Source organism: Lagenorhynchus albirostris, chromosome 18, assembly GCF_949774975.1.
Source record: "Lagenorhynchus albirostris chromosome 18, mLagAlb1.1, whole genome shotgun sequence".
Taxonomy (NCBI): Eukaryota; Metazoa; Chordata; class Mammalia; order Artiodactyla; family Delphinidae; genus Lagenorhynchus; species Lagenorhynchus albirostris.
In genome coordinates, this window is record NC_083112.1 from 13,893,272 (window position 1) to 13,918,700 (window position 25,429).

General features: G+C 38.3%; 1 protein-coding gene across 1 annotated transcript in view; it reads left to right on the top strand.

Moving 5' to 3' along the window:
* The window catches only part of FREM2 (FRAS1 related extracellular matrix 2), a 157,301-nt gene that overhangs the window by 102,946 nt on the left and 28,926 nt on the right, over positions 1-25,429 (top strand). The window contains exons 7-13 of the mRNA XM_060129023.1: positions 13,259-13,408; positions 15,095-15,304; positions 16,666-16,863; positions 17,640-17,804; positions 18,374-18,556; positions 21,720-21,850; positions 23,791-23,949. Coding sequence (XP_059985006.1) covers positions 13,259-13,408; positions 15,095-15,304; positions 16,666-16,863; positions 17,640-17,804; positions 18,374-18,556; positions 21,720-21,850; positions 23,791-23,949 — 1,196 coding nt within the window. The remainder of the gene's footprint in view (positions 1-13,258; positions 13,409-15,094; positions 15,305-16,665; positions 16,864-17,639; positions 17,805-18,373; positions 18,557-21,719; positions 21,851-23,790; positions 23,950-25,429) is intronic.

Consider the following 25,429-nt stretch of genomic DNA (forward strand, 5'->3'; position numbering starts at 1 on the left):
ATTCAAAAGGATAAAGACTAGGCTTTTCTCTAGTTGCGGCGAGCGGCGGCTACTCTTTGTTGCGGTGCGCTGGCTTCTCATTGCGGTGGCTTCTCTTGTTGCGGAGCACGGGCTCTAGGTACACGGGCTTCAGTAGTTGTGGCACGTGGGCTCAGCAATTGTGGCTCGCGGACTCTAGAGCACAGGCTCAGTAGTTGTGGCGCATGGGCTTAGTTGCTCCGCGGCATGTGGGATCTTCCCAGACCAGGGCTCGAACCCGTGTCCCCTGCATTGGCAGGCAGATTCTTAACCACTGGGCCACCGGGGAAGTCCCTGAGCTACCTTTTAACCACTTAGTTCACACAACTCAGCCCTAATTCAGGGCTGCTCCTTTTATCCCAGGAGGTTATATGGCTCTATTGTTTTTAATTTCACTTTTTAAAAATATTAGACAGATTTCATCCTCTATAAATGAAAACAAAACACAAATCTAAAGGATGAAACACGATGTTTTCTTAGGACCCATGTATATTACTGAGTACATTTTATCTGAATATGAGAAGTCACACGAAAATCATAATGCCTACACTTCTATCATCCGGGTTTATGGTTTCTCTTCAGTGCGCAAACCATTTATGAGAAAGAATGGTTTTTTAACTCTTATTTTTCCTTGAGAGGAAGCAACTTTTCTTTTCAATAAAAAATAAAGACAGCATAGATAAAATGTTGAATGAGAGAAATAGCTGCAAGCTAGTATCATTATCCACGAGAAAACCACCAATCCGAGAAGACCAGGAAGAAGGTGCACAGACCCGAAAGCTTCGTGATCTGACTTGGCACAGCTGAACTGGGTTTCGTCCATTTGCAGACCAGGAATCCAAGAACCATTCCTCTGTCAATGGACACTTAGGTTGCTTCCGTGTCCTGACTATTGTAAATAGTGCTGCTATGAACATCGGGGTGCATGAATAGGAGGGAAGTCCCAAAGGGTGGGGATATCTGTATGTGTATGGCTGATTCATTTTGTTGTGCAGCGGAGGCTAACACAACATGGTGAAGCAACCATGCACCAATAAAAATTAAAAAAAAAAAAATCCAAGAACCAAAGAGGTTGACTTCCCCAATGTCAGGCATTTCAGAAGTGACTGAAAGGGGACTTGCACTCATGGCTTGTAGGACAGTTTCCTGTGTTTTTTCCCCATCACACTGCAAGAGGATGGAAGACTCCTGGGACCACTTTTCAGGTTCTAGCTAAGAAGCAGTGGAGCAGAGTCGGCCACTGCTACTGAGTAATACTCACAAGGAAGAACAGGGAAGGAGGATTCTTACAAAGGAGCACATCCGCTCAGCTTGAAGTGGAGCAGCTTTGGCTATTCATTCTGGAGTCCCTTCCTTTGCCGCCTGCAGGCATGTTTCAAGTGTCGGTTATTGAACAGTCTGTGGTCAAGGTTATTTATTTTTTGAGTGTCAACCACATGCTTTTATTCCTGAGACCTCACACAGGTTGTGTTTGACACCATGTTGGCCGTAATCTTTCTTCGTTCAGCTGCTGGGATTCCCACATAAATCACGCCGATGTCAAAGCCTCTGCAGATTCTGAAATTTTATGAAATTCACTTTAGTCTGCAGGAATAAAAATATACATGCATGCCTTCTGATGGGTGATTTGGGGAGCAGTAACAATTTTAAATGAATGGAGAATTTAAGAATAAGGTGGTATCTTAATTTTCTTTCCCTGTTCCTGTAATCATGGTGTGCTCTGGTTTTTTTTGTTTGTTTGTTTGTTTGTTTGTTTGTTTTTTTATGGCACGCGGGCCTCTCACCCCTGCGGCCTCTCGCGCAGGCTCAGCAGCCATGGCTCACGGGCCCAGCCGCTCCGCGGCACGTGGGATCCTCCCGGACCAGGGCACGAACCCGTGTCCCCTGCATTGGCAGGCGGACCCTCAACCACTGCGCCACCAGGGAAGCCCTGCTCTTGTTTTTTTAATGAAGAAATTTACCTTCACAACTGAGGAATACTGATCTATAACATATTCTAATTTTTCTCTTACATGGAATATTGTGTCTCTGTCTTTACAGACTCTCATTACACTTCTTTAAAGAAAAATATTTTAAAAATGCTCACTTTTCCATTTTTTAATCATTTTCAGAGAAAGTACTACATAATAAAAAAAGCACAGATTTTGCAGTCTTAGAAACTTACATTTGAATCCTGCTTCCACTATATATGAGCTGTGTGACCTTGAGATAATTATTTAATCTAAGTTTCAATTTCATTTTTGTAGACAGCAGATAAAAATAATGACGTTATAAGTCTGTGTTGGGAGCACGATAGGTAATATAACAAAGATTCTAGAGATTCTGATGTGACCTGCAGAGGCAGACACTCAGTAAAAGTAGCTATTACATCATAATATTACTCTTGCACCAGCTTTAGTAGTAACTGATGATGAGCTTTAGAGCCATAGTGATGATTACTTTGTATTAGAGACTGGAAGCAGTATCAGTCTTAGCTTATGTCTCCGCACACTATTTTATGACCTCGTATGTCAGGCTCCACCCTTCTCATTGGAGTTTATGGATGAACAGTAGTACTTGATTTCCGCCTTTGGGGAGGTCTCTGTCTAATGAGGGAGCTGAGTGAGTGAATGAGTCATGTGAATACGGCGTGAAAAGTGCCACGTGAAGTATGAGCTGCGGGACTTGCTTGACGGCTGTCAACTGGGAGGAGGTTAGATGTGAAAATCGAAAGGCACAAACCTTGCAGGACCTTGCAGAGTCTTAGATAATGATTTTTTGGAAAGTGCAATAACTTCTCAGTTCCCTAGAGAGGATACTCATCCACACCACTGAGAAATACTGCAGCAAGCTGGTAAAGATGCCAGAATCTGTTAAGGGTAAAAAAAATGTTTTAAAGATTTTAACAAGAGAGAAGAGACTTTCCACTGTGTAATAAATGTTTTTCTTAAATCTACTGTTTTGAGGTTATGTTTAATGGAGGTGTGTTATACAGATTAATTCTTTCTTAGTATTAATACTTTCATTACAAAATTATTACATGAGCACCATAGAGAAGTACATAAACTAAATGGCAGTAGTCTTGTCTTATCTCCCTCTTCAGACCCACACCTCTCCCTTGAGGTCACTTAAGTACAATGTGTGGCTTTTCTGTACACACAATTACATGCACACATTTTCTTTTACTTTGATTAGAAGTAATTATTGTTATAGTGAAGAGGCAACGAGCACATATTCTAGAGGGAGGCAGTCTGACTTCCTTTCCACTTACTGGCTATTGATCTGGAACTCCTGGACTTCAGTTTCCTTATCTGTATAGTGGAGATGATAATAATACCTACCTCAAAAGGTTATGAGCACTTAGAACAATTCAGGCATACTGAAAATACTCAATTAATGTTTGTTATTCTACTTGATCTTTTTCTGCATAGTATTTTATGTTATAGTTATTTCACATAACAGTGTATGACACAAAAAGCTTTTTGTGTCATAAACCTACTGATTCTTTTTAATGGCTACATAGTATTCCACAGGGTGGCTGTAACGTATTTTAAAAAGTCCATATTGATGAGCTTTTAAGTTGTTTTCAGATCTTTTTCTATCCCACTCATGAGATAGTAAATATCTTTTTCACATATGCAAGATATCTCTTATTTGCTTAGTACTTATCATTACATTCAGTTTTAGACGCTACAAAGAATACTGTTTAGGAAATTGTAAATTGAATCCATTGAGTTGAGAAATCAGTTAGAGAGTTATAACCAGTTTTCCTTCCTCTCCCTTGTTTATATGATGTGATATCATATAGGATAGAAATAAAAAAGAGTTTTAAAAACACTCTCCTAGAGATGGGTTCTCAGAAATATTTGTTGAATAAAGAATATTCAGGAAGCCTTCTTCAAATGCTACTGGATGGTGGAAAACTCTGATGACCTTAACATTTAAATTTTATTTTAAACTTGTATCGACCCTGAAAAAGACAAAATCAGAGTTTTGGAGTGAAACTAGATTGACAGAATCTCTGATTACAGTATCTTTTTTGGAGAAAGGCTCACCACGTATTCTCAGCTGAAATCTTGGGAAGATTCAGTCCTTAAGTTATAAGCATTTTAGACATGTCCTGACTTTTCTTTATTCTTTCTGAGAAAATAATAGTTGGCAAGGAAAAGCAATGTCAAAACATGCCTTTAAACTGATATATACTCAAACATATATTTGACCTTTTTTTTTCCAACAAGAATTTTGAAAGTGCTTTTTAGAGACTAAATATTAGGTCTTTCTTAAGAATGTGTGTTTACATATTTTTTGAAAGAAAAGTAGGGAAAGGCCCAGTCAAAATTATTTAAAACTAATTTTTTACAAGATGTTATTTATAGAAGGAAGTTAATCTAATTTTTTTTCTTCCTATTTACAAACGTAATAGATGCTACTTGGGGAAAAAATGTAAAGTATATAGCAAATTAGTGTGTGGAAGAAATGTGCAGCAAGGGAGGTAAAATTTCCTCATAATCCCATCTCTAAGGAGTAACCAGTTAGCAACTTGATATATATTCTTTCTTATTTTTCTGTGCATCAATAATATGTGTATGAACAACATGGATTATTTTATACATACCATTCTGTAACTATCATGTAAAAATTTTTTTTCTTTACAGAAATGTACAAAAATTATACAGCGTAATGTGTGCTCTATCTAAAATCAACCAGTGTTCCATTTTTCTTAGTTGCCTCAGGTCCTTTAAAGGAATCAAACACTAGACATAAAACATAAGTTTCCTTCTAGTACCATTCAACTACCATGGTCCTCCAAAGTAGCAGTGATCGCAAACCGGATAAGTATCTATTTCAACTTGCTTTTTTTTTTTTTTAAATCAGCATCGTGTTTTCAAGATCTGGTTATTTTGATGAATTTAGATGAGTGTTATTATCCATTCCCCTACTGCCCTACTGACATTGGGTTTTGTATGTATATATAGAGTTGCACTAAACATATTTGTAAATATTCCTGAATATACATGTAGGGAACTTTTCTAGGGCGTATACCTAAAGATAGAATTGATGGGTCATGCTGGACGTGCAAGTTCAATTCTACCAGATATTGCCAAATCTCTCCAAAGTGATTGAATCAATTGCCTTTCTACCCGCAGCATCTGAGAATGTCTGTTTCCACACATTGTTGAACTGTTTGGGTTTTGCTAATCTTATGAATATTAAATAATATCTCATTTTAAGATTATTTACATATAACAGTGAAAGTTTTCTCTCCTGAGATTTGAATGTTTATATAATTTTTCAATTTTTCCACTTGCTGTTAAAATTTTTGTTGTAGATTTATAAAAGTTTTCATTTATTTTGGATACCAATCTTTTGTTTTGGGGGTCAGGGATACATACATGCTGTAGACAAAGGTTGTGATATTTTTTAATGCGATGTTGCGATATTTTTTAATATTCCTACTAAATTATTTTGCCTCATCTATCATTTTCTGAGCATTGTAAGATTTTAAAAAACCCACTATAATCGTAGATTAATCAATATTTTCCTATAATCGTCAATTTTTGCTTTATATATTTCAATACAAATTCAAGCATGTCAGATAATCTTGGTTGGCCGTTGTTTTGTATTATGTGGAATTCCTCTGTATTAATGAATTTGCTTTAAATTGTATTTGGACTTTTGTTAATGTCACTACGCTGCCTTGCTTTTTTCCTGTTGGCTTAACATAGCCTTCTTACATCCTTATAGTTTTCATATTTTCCTCAAATTTTGTTTACAGCTACTTTTTTACGTCTGTTTGTTTTTTAATCCAGCCCATCTGTTTTAAATAAGGAAAGTTAAGCCGTTTGCCTTATTCTAGTTATGGCAATATACTTGGGCTTTTAATTTGGGGTTTCTGCATATGCATTTTTCCTTTACTTTTTTCCCTCCTTCACAGCTTCTTGTTATGCCAAGAAAGTTTTCCATATCCTTTGTGATCTTTATTTTCTACTGGTTTCCGTCCTTTTGGTGGCAACTCATAATTTTCATGAAGATACTTTACTATCTGCCTAATAAAGTTTACTCTCTTGAAAAAGACAAGGACATGGAATAGTCTAGACACCCACTGAATTCATCTGTTTATAACTTCCTCTCTGTTGTCTCAAGTTTCAGTTTCAGCGTTAAGTTGAGAATATCAGTTGCGATGATTGTTTATGCCTGCAGTCAATAGTTGGATTTACCAGCATATTTTATTGATTGCTCAGCAAAGTGTCTTGCATGCAGTTCCTCCATTTGATTTTACTTTTCTTCTGTGCTTTTAGCACTTTCTCAGTGTGCATCTATAGGTGAGAAAACCTCTTCGTCTTCAATGGCTGAAAATATGTTTATTTTGCCCTCGCTCTTGAGTTCCGTTTTCCTTTGGTTTCTATGGCTCCAGTGTTGATTCGCAGCCTTTGTGCAGACTTAAGGGGCCAGCAGAACCATTCGCTTTGCGCTCCGCTCACCACTGTGCTGTCCTGTTGTTCTGTTACGTTTTTAGTTCACAGAGATGCTTATCTTGTTTTGAGCATAGCTCTCCCTTTCCTTATCAAGCATAATAATGATAAAGGGAAAGTCTTCAAAGCTACCAAGAAGAAATGGCATGCTATCTTTAATTTTTAATCTATCATTGCTGCTGAGGAAGCCAAGTAGAGGGTGTGAAATCACAAAACTGTCTTTAACCAGATGTCAATGTCTTCACTAGATTTTCTGCCTTAAAAAAAGGAAAGAAAAAAAATCAACTTCATAGCCTGGTCTTTCATTTTCTGAATGAACTGTAATTCAGCCAGTCCCCTTCTGAGGGATTTTGGGCTTGTTTTCAGTTGTGCCTTAGTACAAATGAAGTACAGCATACTTGTGTATGTATCATTGTACACTCATGTTAGCATTTCTGTATGATAAACCTACATACATTGAATTCAGGGTAGAAATTATGTTCATTAAAATCTTGTGACAACCTTTTGTATTATGGTTGCCTTAGTTAAGGTTAGTTAGCTTCGTTAAGGGTACACACTCTATCTAGGCATGGATCCTAACCCACCATTTCCCTGATGTGTGACTTTGGGCAAATCTCTTAATCTCCCTAATCCTTAGTTTCCTTATCTGTGAAAAGAAGACTAATATAGTACGTACCTCATAGGGTGGCTGTAAGGATGAAGTAAGATACTGAAATCAAAACAATTAGTGTGGTATCTAACCATTACTTATTATTTGCTAAGGACACTGACATGAGCTAAAACAACCTGAAGGTTGCTGAGACCTGTAGAGGTTTTCAAAAGCACTGGTGAGATACATGGGTGGGGCTGGGAGTATATGGTAGATCTCTGTACCTTCTGCTCAGTTTTGCTCTGAAAACAATTCTGAACTGAAAACTACTCTAAAAAATATAGTCAGCTTAGAAAAAGAAAGAAAGGAAGAAAGGAGGGAAGGAAGGAAGGAAGGAAGAAAGGAAGAAAGAAAGGAAGGAAGAAAGGAAGAAAGAAAGGAAAAGAAAGGAAGAAAGAAAGGAAGGAAGGAAGAAAGGAAGAAAGAAAGAAAAAGAAAGGAAGAAAGAGAGAGAGAAAGAAAGAAAGGAAGGAAGGAAGGAAAGAAAGAAAGAAAGAAAAAGAAAAAACACTGGTGCCTGGGGGAGCCCATTGGAAATTATTATTCGATAAATTGGAGGTGAGAACAAGCATCTGTATCTTTAAATCTCCTTGGCGGATTCTAATGCACATCCAACTTGGAAATGCCTGGAGGCAAAGTATTTAAAAAGTGAAAGTAAAAAAAAAAACCCTTCTCTTGGAGTTCATTGTGGTGGGCTTCCCTTGCCCCTGTGGACCTGCTCCAGATTCAAAGGTCAGCCCTCAGCAGTCATTTTACTGCAAAGACGAGCACTTCATCCTCCTGAGGCTTTGTACTCCCACTGCCTGATGCTAAGGACGGTTGCCTTCTAACTCAGCCACCACAAAGACGTATTTATTCATTTGCTCTGGCAAATCACTGATCCTATTTTACACGGTGTTCATTACCTCCGCAAACGTTAATTGAGCACCTACGGCCAGACATTGATTACACTAAGTGTTAGGAAAGCATCAGTGAGTAAAGGAGGCTTAATTCCTCCCCTTAGAGAGCTCAGAGACAGTGAGGGATACAAGCCTGGGGTGACTGGGGAGGGGGCGGGGTTGACGAGGGAAGACAGGGTGCTCCCCAGCACAAGTGACTTCTCCTGAAACCCGAATTCCCTGGTGTCCAGTGGTTTAGGACTCCGTGCTTCCATTGCAGGGAGTCTGGGTTCCATCCCTGGTCAGGGAACTAAGATCCCGCAAGCCGCGTGGTGCGTCTAAAAAATAAAAATAAAAAAAATCTGAAACCGGAGTTATCCTGTGAGGAGGGAAGAGTGTTCAAAGCAATGGCAGTGGTATAGCAAAGACTGGGAGTGCCACATTTAAGACATTCAAGACACTGGATTTGGGGGTAGAAGAGAGGCCAAAATGAGATTTAAAAGGCAAACTGAGACCAAATGATTAGTGTTTTACAAACCAGTGTTTTTAACCAATGTTAAAAAGTCTGTTAGCAGCCCTAAGAGCGTTGAAACTTTGAAAGGCTTTCAGCAAAGGGATTGCCATGATGAGATTTGCTTTGGGGGATGGCCTCTGGTTAAGAGCCTAGCTAAGTTGCTGTTGGGAGAGTTCAATGTCAGGTGACGCTGGCTGCATCTAAGGTAGTGGCAGTGACAGAGAGAGAAACCAGGGGGTGGGCAGTGGTGGTGACTCTGCTGCCTCTGTTTGAGTTTACCTTGAGGTGCCGACGGCATGGCGTTGTGTAGGCAGCCAGTTATCAAGGTCCAAAACTCAGAAGAGAGATCTGAATTGGAAATCATTTAGGGAGGTTCCTTTGTATTATTTTCAGCCCTGAACCAAAAGATGGCATAGAAGTTTTTTGTTTTTTTTTTTCAATTCTAAGCAAACATCTTAGAGCTGCAAAGCCTACTTGACCAATGTTCCAGGTACACGTGAGTAAATAAGATTTGGCTCCAGATAGCAATTACTACTGGCACCTCTTCCTTTCATCTCATGAGACACAAAGTAATTGTAAACATCAATCTAGACACCACAGACTCAGCAAAGGAAAAAAGTTCACTTTTTCCCTGTGGGGAAAAACTTAAATGATTTTCCCTTTGTCTTCATTGCAGGTGTGTGTGTTGTACGGCTTGCCAAGCTCCTCATCAACTATGTTTGCAAGAAATAGACATGATCCTATCTGTGTTGTTTGTATTGAAAGTATTCCCAACCTTGAAAAGCATACTAATGTTTAATGAACTAAAACAGACTCTTCTGTAGGCAATGCCTTGATCTGTGCCCTTTCTTTAAAAGTGTTAACACCACAAAGGATACAGAGAGTAGAGTTTGGCTTCCCTTGAGAATTTCACACTCTATCACGTGGCCAATTTAAAAACCTCCCTTGTGCTTCCCTCACACTGTTTGTATATAACTTATCTTTTCTCCGCTGGGGGAATAAACGTGCATTCTGCCGTGTCACCTGTGGTTGGTGGAGTGGTGACGAATGACTGTTTTATGGTGTTTTGTGGGTGTGGGCTACATGACTTTATTTGATATTTTCTCATTCCAGGTAGTAATACCAGCCACTGACTGTTTTCTCTATTAAGATTGTGAACTTACAAGGCACGGTGTGTATTTAAGATCTGATTACACAATTAAATAGTTTTTTTTCTTTCTGATCTACTTGAAGTTGTAATATGGATATTTACAAAACTAATAGACAAAGGTCTACAGTTTACTTAACTTTTAAGAGAAACCAAGCTTCTAGATAAAAACAAATAAGCATCTTACCAAAGAGGTGAGTTAAAATCTTATTCATAAATAATAATAATTTGCAAGAACAAGCAATTCTTCTGAATTTCGCATAGATATCCTTTAACTGTTGACAGTTTCATCCATTTATCTTTCTCTTCCTTTCACTAGTTTATTACTTCCACATTAAAATGGTCAAGGAAGCTCTTGCCAATTATCTTGAGCAATTATCTATAACTCAACTCACTGCCTGAAGGATTTTTAAGTCGTTCACATTACATAAGATTCTGTACAAATGGTAATAATTATAAATAATATTTAAGTTTTAGAGACTTATGACAAGGTATTGAGAAATTGAAATAACAATAATGATGATTCTTTTCAGTTCTCATTCAACCGCACTGAAAAGATACAGAGGTGCTAATGCCACCATTTCTTTTTATTCATGATGTAAGAAACTAGGCAGTTAATGAGAGTGAATAAAACCTATTAAAATGTGTTTTAATTTCATCAGAGTCACTTTATACTTTAATTGCAGTGACTGCAATTGATTAATAGACTAATTTTCCAGTGATCATGAATAGAGCACAGAGAGGGAGAGAAAGTACATAAATAACTTAAATCTACAGATAGGCAAAAAAAAATCAATCTTAAGGCGAAAAATATCTTTCCTAATGCGTTCTATTAGCTGCAGTGGTGAAATTGAGAGGTTTAGGATTAAAACCCTTTTTCCATTCCTCCTCTTTCTTTCTGCTGGAGGTAACCACACACTATACAATGGCGATACGATATATTGTTTGCATCATTCACATAAATCTTATTATTTATTGCATTGTTACATGTGCTGTGACCTCCCACCTCTGTCTCTCTCTCCCTTCCTCTCTCTCGTTCTCTCTCTCTCTCTCTCACACACACACACGCATAAAGCACATATGTCAGACACATAATAAATGTTCTACACGTGGTAACTATTATCATTACTCTTCACTCTTAATGACAACTTGGATAAAAAATTTTCAGAGTACTATTGAATACATAGAACTCTTTTTTTTCTTATATGAACTGCACATTATGCTATAACATCAAAACACTTGATCTACAGTTGACGGAGTGAGTCTGAACACACACTTGCAGAACAAAATTTGGTCTCTGCGTAGCCCATTTGGTGATCCATGGTTGTATTCACTCACGTGATTTTAGTCTGTTCCACCTCTAGTATGTATCGGGGAGGAGTAGAGAGACGGGAATACGGGAGGGGTCTCCCTCATGGCATTTCACAGATATCTTCCATAACTCAAATCTAATCTGTACAGTGATGTGGTTTGCCAGGAATGTGAAGAGGCTTAGATCACTCACTAGATGCAGATGATCAGGCCTCTGCAGTAATCACAGAAGCCTTTTAAAAGACACACAGATGTGCTTGGTGTGGTCGTCTGGTCACAATAAGCATTTTCAGGGTTTCGTCTTCACCTTTGCCCCCTACTCAGCGTGAGAAATGTAAGGAATTTATTGGCTTGTATTTGAGGTCCACCTTGGCTGAGGTGAATAAGATAATCCCTTCATCTGTGTACATCCACTCACAGGCCCTAGCACTGTCCAGGCTGAAGGGATGAGAAGGTGAAAGTAAGCTGTAGGCAGATTTATCACCCCGTGAACCAAAATATGCAGCAAAATCTCCAAGGCTGGTTTTGTATTATTCAAGAGTTCAGGGAGCTCTGTGCTTTTTATCATGCTCGCATATGAAGAAACAAAGAAAACACAACTTTCCAGTTTCAATAAAGATAGTTTATTTGGGGGAAGGAAAATAAAGAATCGTTACTCGAGCAGTGCACAGAATGGGTTTCCTGTGGTTGTGAGCCATAATTGTAGGGTTTTGTTTCATTTTTGTGTTTGGTAATTCAGTTAAATGCTCTGAAACGTGATAGTCGTCTCTTGAATGACCTTGTGTTTTAGGGAACATTGATGTGAGTTGCATGACCTTTTAGACTTGGATCTCTGGAGTCCTTAAAACCACACACAGATGACTAAAATGTCTCAAGTCAAGGACTATTTGCCTTATCACATGAATATACTCAATTAATTTATCTTTGTTGATAAGCTCACAATAGGGAAAATATACACTCCATTTACTATTTCTGCAATTTCCCACAAGCCTATAAATATTTCAAAATAAGTTTTGGGGATTTTTTTTAAAAGCTCACAGATTGTCTCCCAGGTTTCTTCATTAGTCAGCTAACTGCTATCCCTCAGACTCTGGCAGCTGTCTCACGAGGTAAACTGCTGGTCACGGGTAGAATCAGACAGGGAATGATGGCTAGATCAATTCATCGCCAATACTGGAGAAAAATACAAAGTCTCCAAAGTGTGTGTCCTGTTTTAATGGCCTAAGTCACATGATTTTCATACACGTTTAAAACAAATGTAAGGGCTTCCCTGGTGGTGCAGCGGTTGAGAGTCCCCTGCCGATGCAGGGGACACGGGTTCGTGCCCCGATGCGGGAAGATCCCACATGCCGCGGAGCGGCTGGGCCCGTGAGCCATGGCCGCTGAGCCTGTGCATCCGGAGCCTGTGCTCCGCGGCGGGCGAGGCCACAACAGTGAGAGGCCCACGTACCGCAAAAAAAAAAAAAAAAAAAAGTAAGCCCCTTGGTATGAGATTATTTCTCTAGTGGAACCTCAGTATAGAGTACCCCCAAAACCCTATAGGTAACCTACTATCATGTCCTAAAGTCTTCAGGACTCATAATCATATATATTCTAGTTATGCCAATCGTATGTAGTCTAGTTATGCCAATAGGAGCTAACTCTCTAGGGGTTATAAGAGGCCCAAAGACAGTGGGCTGATGGACTAGAAGATGTCGTTATGCGAATAGTCTCCAGAGTGATGACGCGGTAGGAGACAGGAAAATGAGCCGTCCAGCAAAATACATAAAATTTCAGCTTTATGTGTTTTGTTTCATTTTGCAGCTACTTTACCAGCTAAACTTTTAGGAAGTACATTTAGAAGCCATTTATAACCCCACATACAGGGGACAAAGTAACTCATGTGCCTCAAGATAAGGATGCTCCATCAGAGGGAATTCCCTGGTGGTCCCCTCGGTGCTTCCACTGCCGTGGCGGGGGTTCAGTCCCTGTTCAGGGAACTAAGATACCACAAGCCGTGCAGCGCCGCCAAAACAAAACACAGCAAAACAACAACAACAAAAATAAGCAATAAAAAAAAGTTCCATTAGACACTTTACCATATGTATTTTTGTTTTTCAACAGAGGCATTTTGATCTGAAAACTGTGTAAGTCTAGAGATTAAAGAGATGTTATCTTGCTAAAAGGAAAAAAAAATGATGGTATAAGGAAGTCGATAAGATGAAGCGAACTGTTCTTTGGAATTTCATCATACAGTTTGATGTGGAAAAGTAAACGTAACAGAAATGGTTTCTGTTTCCTTCTTAACAGAACCCATCCTCTACTTTGGTGACGTCGAGTACCCTGTGGACGAGAGCATAGGCTCTGTGGACGTGCGGGTGTGGAGAGCCGGCACTGACCTGTCCCAGGCTTCTAGCGTCACCGTGAGGTCTCAGAAGACAGACCCTCCCTCTGCTGATGGTGAGCAGTTTCCTACAGCAACTCTTTTGAGTATTCTACAATTTTCCACTTGCCATGATGAAACACCTTAAAGCCCAAATACTTCACTTCTGTTTAAGCAGTCTGGTTGAATGTAATTTTTTCTGAAATTATTACTGTATAGTTGGCAAATCTAGGCTCTATTTACTATTGTGAGAAAATACATCTAGAGGGCCACAAATCAAAAGCTGAGTTATAAACATATAAGTCAAAGACTCTACATTTGAATGCCTTTATTTGCATGAATTGGTTCTCTATACTTGGGAAATCTACCATCGTTGAATATTATGACATCATATGCACAACTAGAATAATCGTGAAGGCCACCCTCAGAGAAATCTAGTGGCATTTAAGTATCATGCAGGTATGTATCTCTAGCTTGGCTCCTTCCTCATTTTAAACAAACGTCCCCATAAATACTTGGGACCCAAAGACTTTTCCTACACTTCATTGTACAATCTGTCCTAGCCGACACACGCTTGCCTTTTATTCTGGAATCTACATCTGCTAAAAGTTTATCTTAAAGCTGGGACAAGCATAAGATAAGAAATTTCCTTTTTTGTCCCATCTAAATGACCAGCAGTACAAACTATCTCTTACACATGCCCACACGCATACATCGTACACACATCACACATTCATCACACATACCATTCATCCCATTTTATGTCACCCTTAAGTTTTCACTTTTTAAATGTTGTAGAACCAGCAGTGTGTTTTGCATGTAGCCGGTGTCCAATAAACATTTGTTTAGCCAAATTAGTCATTTCTTTAGAGAAAATTCAAATCAAAGAAAGAGATGAGAATAAAGGTAAAGAAGAAGAGGAAAAGAAAAACACGGAAAGAACCACAGTGAGATTCAGATACAGAGACTTTTAAAAATGAATTAAAGACACATACTCAAATATAGTTGCATATTCAGAGGTAAACAGATACAAAAGGAGAGTTAGAAGAGCAGAGGGTATGAAAACAAGGAAGAAATAATACTGAACACTCTCCCCTATTCTCAGTCTTTATGGATGTAGTGCCTAAAGATTAAGAGAAAGTTTTGTTTTTTTAACTACTTTAGAACATAAATGGAGATGTCAACACTAGTATGCGCCCCACAGTCTGAAAAATAATAAGCCGAAAACCAAATATGTCTCTGGGGCAGGTGTGGGTGAAGCATGTCAGACAAAAGCTTGTATCTGAAATGTGTTGTTTTAACCAGCAGGCAGTCACACACCTAAAGTTCTGTAGTAGCTTCTGAAAATAGATTTGGATATTTAACTAATGATAACAAAGTTTCAATATTTATATTTCATATATAATTTATGATAATCAAATGATTGACATGCTGGTTATTTTTAGACCTGATTTTTACTAGTTCTATTTGAGAATTCCAAAATAGATGGAAAAAAACTATAAGAAAGCTAAAATAACTAAAGGTAAAATAACTTGTTAGACGTAGATAAGACAAAGTTCAGAACCTGATCCTTGATCTACCATCTCAATAACCAAAAGGTTAGATACTAATCTTTTGCATTTCATTAAATGTATTTTCTGTAACGGTATGCTAGTCTATATATTTTAAAAAGGATTATAAATATATCTTCACAGTTTGCTTCTCATAATTTTGTTCAAATTGAGTTAGTCCCCAACTGAAAAATTCTTCTGTTACTGTCATAGCTGGAACAGACTATGTGGGAATCAGTCGTAATTTAGATTTTGCACCTGGAGTCAACATGCAGACTGTTCGTGTTATCATTCTGGATGATCTTGGACAGCCGGTGCTGGAGGGAATTGAGAAATTTGAACTTGTGCTTCGAATGCCTATGAATGCTGCCCTTGGTGATCCCAGCAAAGCCACGGTGGCCATAAATGATTCTGTCTCAGATTGTGAGTGTTTATTAATTAATGATGATAAGTAAAGCGATAAGGTAGACTTTATATAAATGTTAAGTAAAATGATAAACTAGGGTTTATATACCCGTATTAGTTTGCTAGGGCTGCCATAACAAAGTACTACAGACTCAGAAATTTCTTGTCTGACAGTTCTGGAGGCTAGGAGTCCAAGATCAAGGTATCAGCAGGGTTACTTCCTTCTAAGGGATGCAACAGAAGAATCTGTTCCAGCCCTCTCTCTTGTCTTGTAGATGGCAATCTTTTCCCCTGTGTGTCATTACATCAGCTTCTATGTGTGTCTCTGTGTCCCAATTTCCCTTTTATATAAGGACACCAGTCATATTGAATTAGGGTCCACCCTAATGACCTCATTTTTACTTGATTAGTTCTGTAAAGACCCTATCTCCACATAAGGTCACATTCTGAGGTACTGGGTGTTAGGACTTCAACCTGGGAATTAGGGGACACAGTTCAACCCATAATAATACCTTAGCTGACCAAGTCTTACTTTCTCATCCTGATTATTTTGATAGAATTAAACAGCTTCAGAAGAAAACTTTCAGTCTTCCTCGCAAATTTAAAAAAATGAGATTGCTATCAATATCTTGATTGTGTGTCAAGAACTCCCCCCCACAGATGGGTGGAACCGCATGGGGTTGCACAAACCCTTGAGTATTAATGGTCTTTTTTGATTTCTCAACACAAGACATTTTCTGTTATCTCCTTACTCCCAGACTCCTGAAATTCCCCTAATGATGTGCCAAAGACACTGTTCTGAAGCAGTAAGCTTCTGCACACATGGCAGGGCTCTCTGACACGTCATCACAAGAAAATTCTGAATAATCTTCTACCACGATGATCCTCACATTGCTTGGAGGAGTCTAACCTATTGTCAATGAGGCCTGTAGTTAATTAACCTAGTATAGGTGTCACTTAATATTATAGCCATTGTCAACTTTTCCAACACAGTCCAGGTAAACTATGCATGTGATTATGTGCACAATATTTAATATTATTCATATCAAGAAATTCTGAAAAGCTTATGGTAAAGCAACATACATAGATACAGACATCTTAAAATCTCTGGTTTTATCTACTTTCTCACATTTCATTGCATCTTCCTACTCCACAAAATAGGCAGAGCAAAATTACAAGGATAAGGAAATCAAAATACTGAGTTAAGTGATTTGCTCAAGGCCAAAACACTGGCAAGTGACTGAGTGGAGAGTTGGTTCCAGTTCTTCTCATTTCTGTTCCATTATTCTTCCCACGAAACCATGTTTTCTGAAATGCCGTTTTCCTTACATTTCTATTCACTTTGATTCATATGTTTATTTTTTTGTATTTTTTTGCAGTGCCTAAGATGCAATTCAAAGAACGAGTATATACTGGCAATGAAAATGATGGGCAGATAGTTGCCGTGATCCACAGGAGTGGAGATATCCAGTACAGGTCTTCCGTGAGATGCTACACGCGCCAGGGGTCTGCACAAGTAATGATGGACTTTGAAGAACGCCCAAACACTGATATCTCCACCATCACCTTCCTCCCTGGTAAGTTTTGGCTTGAAATTTTTATTTGGAATTTGCAGAAGCCAAGTTTTGGGTGTGAAATATCTATCAAGGAAATACAGGTTCTGGATTTCAGCAAGCTTATGACACGGTTTAATGTGCACTAAATGATAACAAAGGGAGGTAGATTAACAGGGTGAATGAATGTTCCTTTGGTTTCCGTATCAACTTATTGATTAGTTTCTAGTGATGTGCTATATTGTTTATTCAAACTTTATGCAGCAGATAATGTCATATCAAATGTGTAGATTTCACAGTACTGGGAAAGACTTAATGTTCAAATGACAGAAATGAAAGGAAATAGATGTCAGATTTTTAATATGTATCCAATGTCATAAAATATTTGACCACTTTGATCCAATAATTGTACAAGATACATGTGCTGTGGTCAAATTAACAATGACCAACCAGTACAAAGTTGCTAAATTTGCCTCCTGATCATAATGTTAGAAATTTGTAAATAAAATTGGCATTTCCTCTTTTCCCCTTGTTTTCAGACATAAGTGACAGAACTTAAGACAGGCATAAATAACTCCCTGTACAAATAGGGCCTGTCATTGCATATGTTCAAACCTCATCATTCATTCAGCAAATATTAATCAAAGGCTTATTACATGCCAGACACTGTTCCTTGCGCTGTCAATACAGCAGGGAAAAAAGCAACATCCCTGCCCTCATGGGGCTTACCTCCTGGTTGCAGATGCTTCCCTTATGGCCTACGGGATGTGATTGTCCTGCTGTCGTTATTATTGTTCCAGGTGAGACTGAAAAGCCTTGTATCCTTGAGCTGATGGATGATGTACTATACGAAGAGGTAGAGGAGCTCCGTCTGGTTCTTGGCACTCCACAAAGCAACTCCCCTTTTGGAGCTGTGGTTGGTGAACAAAATGAAACTCTGATAAGGATCAGAGATGATGCTGATAGTAAGAAGTTGTTTCTTGTGTTCAACTGTAAATTAGGAACTGAAATCCATCTGTATTAAAGTTTTAGGTGGCTCAGAAAATAACCCCCTCTTTCTGACTTGGCTTTTAAAGTAATTGAGAAATAGGAAAAAGACTAAGATAAGTGGAGAACGAAATAAACCATTTGAACTGAAAATTATGTTGAAGAATATGATTGATACCTAAATGCTAAATCCCAGGCATTCAGACCTCCCTATTCCTCACATACCCTTGGGTGCAGGTCGTCCTGGGTCAACAATTTCCTCCTTCCCTTCCCTTAGTCAGTGGTCCACTCGTGTAAAATTTTTGGCGCATAGACACAGGCCACAGCACGTGATTTCTGGGGGCTGGTTAATTGCTAAGGAAGGAGCTGGGCCATGCATGCTCAGTTTCTCATGACACACCAGTGATACTGAGCGAGGGGACGGAGGGAAGGCAAGAGAATAATATAATTAAGCTCCTCCCACATGGGAAACAGAAAAACCATTAGAAGTGGAGAAAAAAAGCATTCCCTTTACAATTTAATTTGTCCGTGTCTCCCACTGTTTTAGAGACAATTATTAAATTTGGAGAAACCAAATTTAGCGTCAGTGAACCCAAAGAACCAGGACAGTCGGTGGTTATAAAAATTCCAGTGATTCGCCAAGGAGACACTTCAAAGGTTTCCGTTGTGAGGGTTCACACCAAGGACGGTTCAGCCACGTCTGGAAAGGACTATCACCCTGTGTCGGAAGGTATGGGGGCTCCTAGGGCCCGTGTCCAGATGGGTTGTGCTCACACTGTGTTAGTGCTGGTACCCTTGAGAAAAAGGAAGAGAGATATCCATCCAACTGAAATACAAATACATGTACTCCTTTAAATTAATCTCCTTCAGGAAAACAAAGTCAATGGAATTTATTTCCAGAGTTTCCCTTTTTGACTGCTGGGTACATGTGTTAGGGAAATTTTGAGTTAGTGTGCTAGATGATCTTCTGTTTTGAGCCTACAGTCCTTTAATTTTCAGTGGGTTTTACCTGCGTTATGGCAATCCAATATTAAATAACAATTTTCCTGAATATCCTATTGCATTGAAAATGTGCATGATAGCCAAGAAGATAGTCATAGAACAATAACCATCCAAAACTTCAAGCTAGAAAGTTTAGTGTTAATGGAGGACAGTAAAAGGGGGACAGATTACCAACCACAGGGCCCATGAATTCTCTGGGCCTTAGGAACTCATGATGAATACATTTCATCCATCCCTCTCCTTCTTCAAACTTTCGGATCATTTCACCCATTACTTTTATGAGTATAAAACAAGTCAGTTCTTCTCTCTCCCTGTGGGTTGTTTAGTGGCAAAATAGAGACTGCCAACAGTTTTTGATGATCATAGACTACAGGCGTTCATCTTGATCTGCTCAGTTGAGAACAAAGTTTAGGAAGTGACAGAATCAGTAGTAGAATTAATGAAACAGTTGGAAAAACTAGCATCTTCTACAAAGGAACACTTATTTTCTTTGCACATATGGTAAAAGTTTGATGAACTGTAGAGCTTCAAAGTTATCCTCATATTATTTTCTATGTAAAGAATGATAATATATTGGAAATATATGCATAAAACCCAAAAAGAGAGGAAAAAACTGATCAGCTGCTAAATTATAAAATCTAAAATAACTGTTTCTAAAATGAGCATGTTTTACATGAAGGAAACACCTTCTAAATGTGGATGACATGATCTTTAACAGAAGATGCTTTTCTTATAAAGAAAACAATTCTTTTTGCTAAGACAGAAACAAAATTACATGTATGTAGTAAATTGACAAATGAAATCAGAGAAAACTTAAATAACAGCAAATCAACCTGTGTCTCTTTTATCCTATAAATGTCAACATGTGTTTATAAAAAAAATTTAATAATCTTTCCTGAAATATATTTTAATTTCTCCTTTTATGGTCCAAATTGAGATAAACAAAAAATTAAATACAGAATAAATGTTGAAATATTTTTGGTTAATATTTAACCCAAATATTTTTGGGTTAAAAATGTCTAGGGGCTTCCCTGGTGGTGCAGGAGTTAAGAATCCGCCTGCCAATGCAAGGGACATGGGTTCGAACCCTGGTCCAGGAAGATCCCATGTGCTGCTGAGCAACTAAGCCCGTGTGCCACAACTACTGAGTCTGCGCTCTAGAGCCTGCGAGCCTCAACTACTGAGCCCGTGCACCTAGAGCCCATGCTCTGCAACAAGAGAAGCCACCACTCGCCACAACTAGAGAAAGCCCGCCCGCAGCAACGAAGACCCAACACAGCCAAAAAATAAATAAATTTATTAAAAAAAAAAAAAGTCTAAAGTGGCTGAGGAAACAACTATCACCTAGCATGTATACTGTAAGAAAACAATTAATTTAAGCATTTAAAATAAACACTTAAGTTTTCAACTTCTCAGAAACTAGGTTTATATAATTCAGAGGGTTACAAAACTCAAATGTTTACAAGGCCAAGACAAGCAATGAAAATGGGGGAAGCAAGGAAAGTGTGAGGGAAAGATGGAGTGATGGAAATGTTCTTCAACCAGAAAGTCCATTCCGTGCTGAGAAAGACCTGTACTGTCATAGCCAGATGACTGTTGCCAGGCAGAAAAGTACAAAAGATCTAAAACATCTGTATTTTTCTATGAAATCCCCAGATGTTGAAGGGTTAGAAAATAAATTTTCATTGCACCTTCACACAGGTCAAATCAAACAAATTGGTGAGCCAGAAGTGATCAGCTATTTTCATCCTCTGGAACGAGGACTGTATGCCGTCTTGGGGTATGAGAAATCTAAGGCTAATGGTATCAAAGAACTGGCTAAGGCCAGTGTGGAAAATGGCTGTACCCAGAAACAGAACTAATTTTAAAGATGAGTCTGGCTTACAAACACAATTTTAAAGAAAAAGATCCTTTTCATAATTGATGGAAGTAGGAAAAGAAAAATACGTTGGAGACACATTTTCTTCTGCCACATTTTAAAGGATTTCTTAATTTAGAATTATAATGATTGAATACTGCCGTTACATGAGAAAGCAGCGTCTGTTATCGTCTCTGATTGGAATGATTATGCATTATATTCTTTATTTTCTCCTCTGAACCAGTTTTTCACAAGGTATTGTAAAACAAACAAAATTGTTTATCCAAGTTTGGTCAGCTGCTTATTCTTGAGTTCAATTAATTTTTTAACATTTTAAGAATCTCAGAATGAATGGTTAAAAAAGGATTACCATTATTGGGTTTAATTTTCATGACAATGAAGGAATTATTTTTAGTGAGGAGCGACAGGGTGAGAGAAAAAACACCATTAACATTTTTCTTTAAAAAAATTGCTGAATTTCCAAGATTAACGTCAACAACCGAAAGAAGTCTTTTAAAAATATAATTTGACATGAGATTAAAAATTTCAACAATTTTATGTCCAGCTTTTCTAGATATATACATAATGAAAATACTATTCACACTCAATAATGCCTGTGATCATATATTTGACTTATGTCCTGTTGGTTTAGAAATTCTGGGAAATGAGAGGTGAGTTTGTCTGATTGTGCCGATATCAAAATTGTTGATTGTCTATTCCATAACTGTGCATTTTTTCAAACTGTGGGTCAAAAAATCAATTTAGTAGCTTATGATTAGGATTTTCTTCTGGATAAAATGGAATAGAATAGAAAATATTAGAGTACAATGCATATTGTAAGAATAGGTGATGTTTTTAAAACTTTTTATCCCATTTTATCCTCACTCACATGTGCACACAAACATATACACGTAAGTATACTGGGCCACAATATGAAATATATTTCTCATTGTGGATCACTGTCAAAGAAGCTTAAGAAAAACTTCACATATTCCTATGTAAAAGATTTAAACCTGTGATTTTGCATTTGTAGAAATTGAGTTTAAGGAGGGAGAAATCCAGCACATTGTTGAAATTGAAGTAATATTCGATGGGGTAAGAGAGATGAGAGAGGCCTTCACTGTCCACCTAAAACCCGATGAAAATATGATAGCAGAGACGCAGGTAAGTAATTTATGGATATAAATTTGTGGCCAGTATTTTATCATGGAAAATGCATGTAAGCATCACATAGTGTACAGTTAAGTAATCAACTTTATACAACCCTTGTATAAAGACAATGCCCATAATCTCTTTTCACCTCCTAAATAAATTTTGTTTCCATTCGAAAACAAGAATCAAGAAAGTCCTGGAGCTTCCCTGGTGGCACAATGGTTGAGAGTCCGCCTGCCGATGCAGGGGACGCGGGTTCGTGCCCTGGTCCAGGAAGATCGCACATGCCGTGGAGCGGCTGGGCCCGTGAGCCATGGCCGCTGAGCCTGCGCGTCTGGAGTCTGTGCTCTGCAACGGGAGAGGCCACGGCAGTGAGAGGCCCGCGTACCGCAAAAAAAAAAAAAAAAAATCCTAAATTCCCTGGCGGTCCAATGGTCAGGACTCCATGCTTTCACTGCCGAGGGCATGCGTTCGATCCCTGGTCAAGGAACTAAGATCCTGCAAGACCCATGGTGCAGCCAAAATAAAAAATTCCTGTCTCTTTCTTGAAAAATCATGTTTGTAGAAACTCAAGGACTAGAGCCTCCGAGTCCCACGTCAGCCCAGTTACCCTTCCTATTTTAGTCAGTAACGACTGAATCTGGGGTTAACCTCCAGAGAGAAAGCGTAGTCTCAGCACAAAGATGAGGCTATTACTTTAGTGCCACAACTCATTAAAACACACATTTCAACCCACAAAACAGTTTGCTAACCCTCAAAATTCCCACCTGCTCATCGTAACTTCATTAAATTGATGTCCAGAGCCTCAATGACTCAAATGTTACTGTCCTAGCACTTCTTTCCTGTGTTTATTTAATTTATATTATTTCATCAACCAGATAGTCTTCAAGGTAAATGTAATTTCCATAGAATTTTGACCTTTAAGCCTAATTTTTAAAGCTAAATGATTTAACGAACAGGCCAATGTTTACAGTATCTGTGCTTACATTTACTCGATTTCTTTTATTATTTGTTTCACTATTAGCATGAGATCAAATTGGGGAGACTTTTTTTCCCTTAAGTACAGGTATTTTTAATATTTTATAATTTTTACTACTTGATGGTATTCACAGTGCCTTGGGTTTTTTTTTTTTTAAGTCATATTTAAAATGCAAGAAGTAGGGGCAGAAAATCTTTTTCAAATATATTTTTGTTAAGTCTTGATCACATAAGAAGTGAATCTTTAGTTTTTATGGAGCATCATATTAAACTCTTTTGAGTAAGAGGAACAGAGATTCACTCAAATCACTTCAAGTGATCAAAGCCCCTTTTAAGAAGACACACGTAAATATAGGCTTGGAAACTGCAGTGTATCGTTGGATATTAGAAGATGATTCGGGAGCAAAAGGCAAATGTGTCAGTGGGGTTTCCTTGTCATTCTACCCCCAGTAGATGTTCACAGGCTCCTCTTCTGTCTGTGACTCAGCTTCTCCCTCTGCCTGTGCTTCTGTCCTCTGCTCCTCTGAAGCTTCACTTTTCACCTGATTTCCACTTCAGCAGGGTCCATGCTGTCACATGACCTCTAGGATCTGCCTTCTCCCTGGTCTCTTTCAGCTTTCCTCCCACTATTAACTAATTGACTTTTTCATGGATCTTCCACTTTACCACCCCGAGACAGACTTAACTACTATCATCACAATTTGGGGAAAAAAATTCAAGCCCAAATACTTTGTGGGCCACTGGCCAACCCAGGACTCAGGTACCCTCCCCTGCACCATAAGATATGGCCCAGGTGCCAGGGTCATGAGGAACAAAGCACATAGAGCCTGTCACACTGCAGAGGCTCTGGGTGTGACAATTTTTACTATAATGAAGCCATGGACTTGCCAAGCATTGTGAGTATTGTTCTGCACAATAGAAGCAGCATGAGTCTAATATGTCAGTAATCATGGAGAATTATCTTTTCCTTCTAGGCCACCAAAGCCATTGTGTACATAGAAGAATTGAACAGCATGGCAGATGTCACTTTTCCTTCTGTCCCTCAAATTGTGTCCTTACTGATGTATGATGACACTTACAGAGCCAGAGAGAGTGCTGGACCTGTGTCTGGTTATCCTGTTGTCTGTATCACGGTGAGTAGGAAGTTGAGGAAAATTGTAAAATAGTTAAAATAATCATGAACATTAACCAATATAGTATGGGCTTTGTCATGATGAAATAAAAGTGGGGGAAAACTGCAGGATTTAATCTATGAACTTTTGAAAGGAAACTGTTGATCAAGTAAAGGTCCTATTTTTCTTCCTTCATCCAACAAAGGTTTACTAACTGATGTACACATAGTGTGTTATCTCATATTATCTCAGGGTTTGCCACTGAGAGAAAAATAAATAAGATATGAACTCTACACTCAAGGAATTTAAACATAAGGGAGAGAAAAATATATAAGAATCAGTCACTCTACTATAAGGCATGATGTGATCATTATACAAACTAGGAGATAGAACAGCAGCTCCACCTGTGAGGGAAGGTTTGGGATCGTCCAATGAAAATGTCAATAGTTTAAGAGTCACATAAGGGGGAATCCCCATAAGGTTAACAGCTGATCTTTCAGCAGAAACTCTGCAAGCCAGAAGGGACTGGCAGGACATATTTAAAGTGATGAAGGAGAAAAACCTGCAACCAAGATTACTCTAACCAACAAGGATCTCATTCAGATTTGATGGAGAAATTAAAACCTTTACAGACAAGCAAAAGCTGAGAGAGTTCAGCACCACCAAACCAGCTTTACAACAATTGCTAAAGGGACTTCTCTAGGCAAGAAACACAAGAGGAGGAAAAGACCTACAATAACGAACCCAAAACAATTAAGAAAATGGGAATAGGAACATACATATCGATAATTACCTTAAATGTAAATGGACTCAGTGTTCCAACCAAAAGACACAGATTGGCTGAATGGATACAAAAACAAGACCCATATATTTGCTGTCTACAAGAGACCCACTTCAGACGTAGAGACACATACAGACTGAAAGTGAGGGGATGGAAAAAGATATTCCATGCAAATGGAAATCAAAAGAAAGCTGGTGTAGCAATTCTCACATCAGACAAAATAGACTTTAAAATAAAGACTATTACAGGAGACAAAGAAGGACACTACATAATGATCAAGGGATCGATCCAAGAAGAAGATATAACAATTGTAAATATTTATGCGCCCAACATAGGAGCACCTCAGTACATAAGGCAAATGCTAGCAGCCATAAAAGGGGAAATGGACAGTAACACAATCATAGTAGGGGACTTTAACACCCCACTTTCACCAATGGACAGATCATCCAAAATGAAAATAAATAAGGAAACACAAGCTTTAAATGATACATTAAACAAGATGGACTTAATTGATATTTATAGGACATTCCATCCAAAAATAACAGAATACACATTTTTCTCAAGTGCTCATGGAACATTTTCCAGGATAGATCATATCTTGGGTCACAAATCAAGCCTTGGTAAATTTAAGAAAATTGAAATCGTATCAAGTATCTTTTCCGACCACAACGCTATGAGACTAGATATCAATTACAGGAAAAGATCTGTAAAAAATGCAAA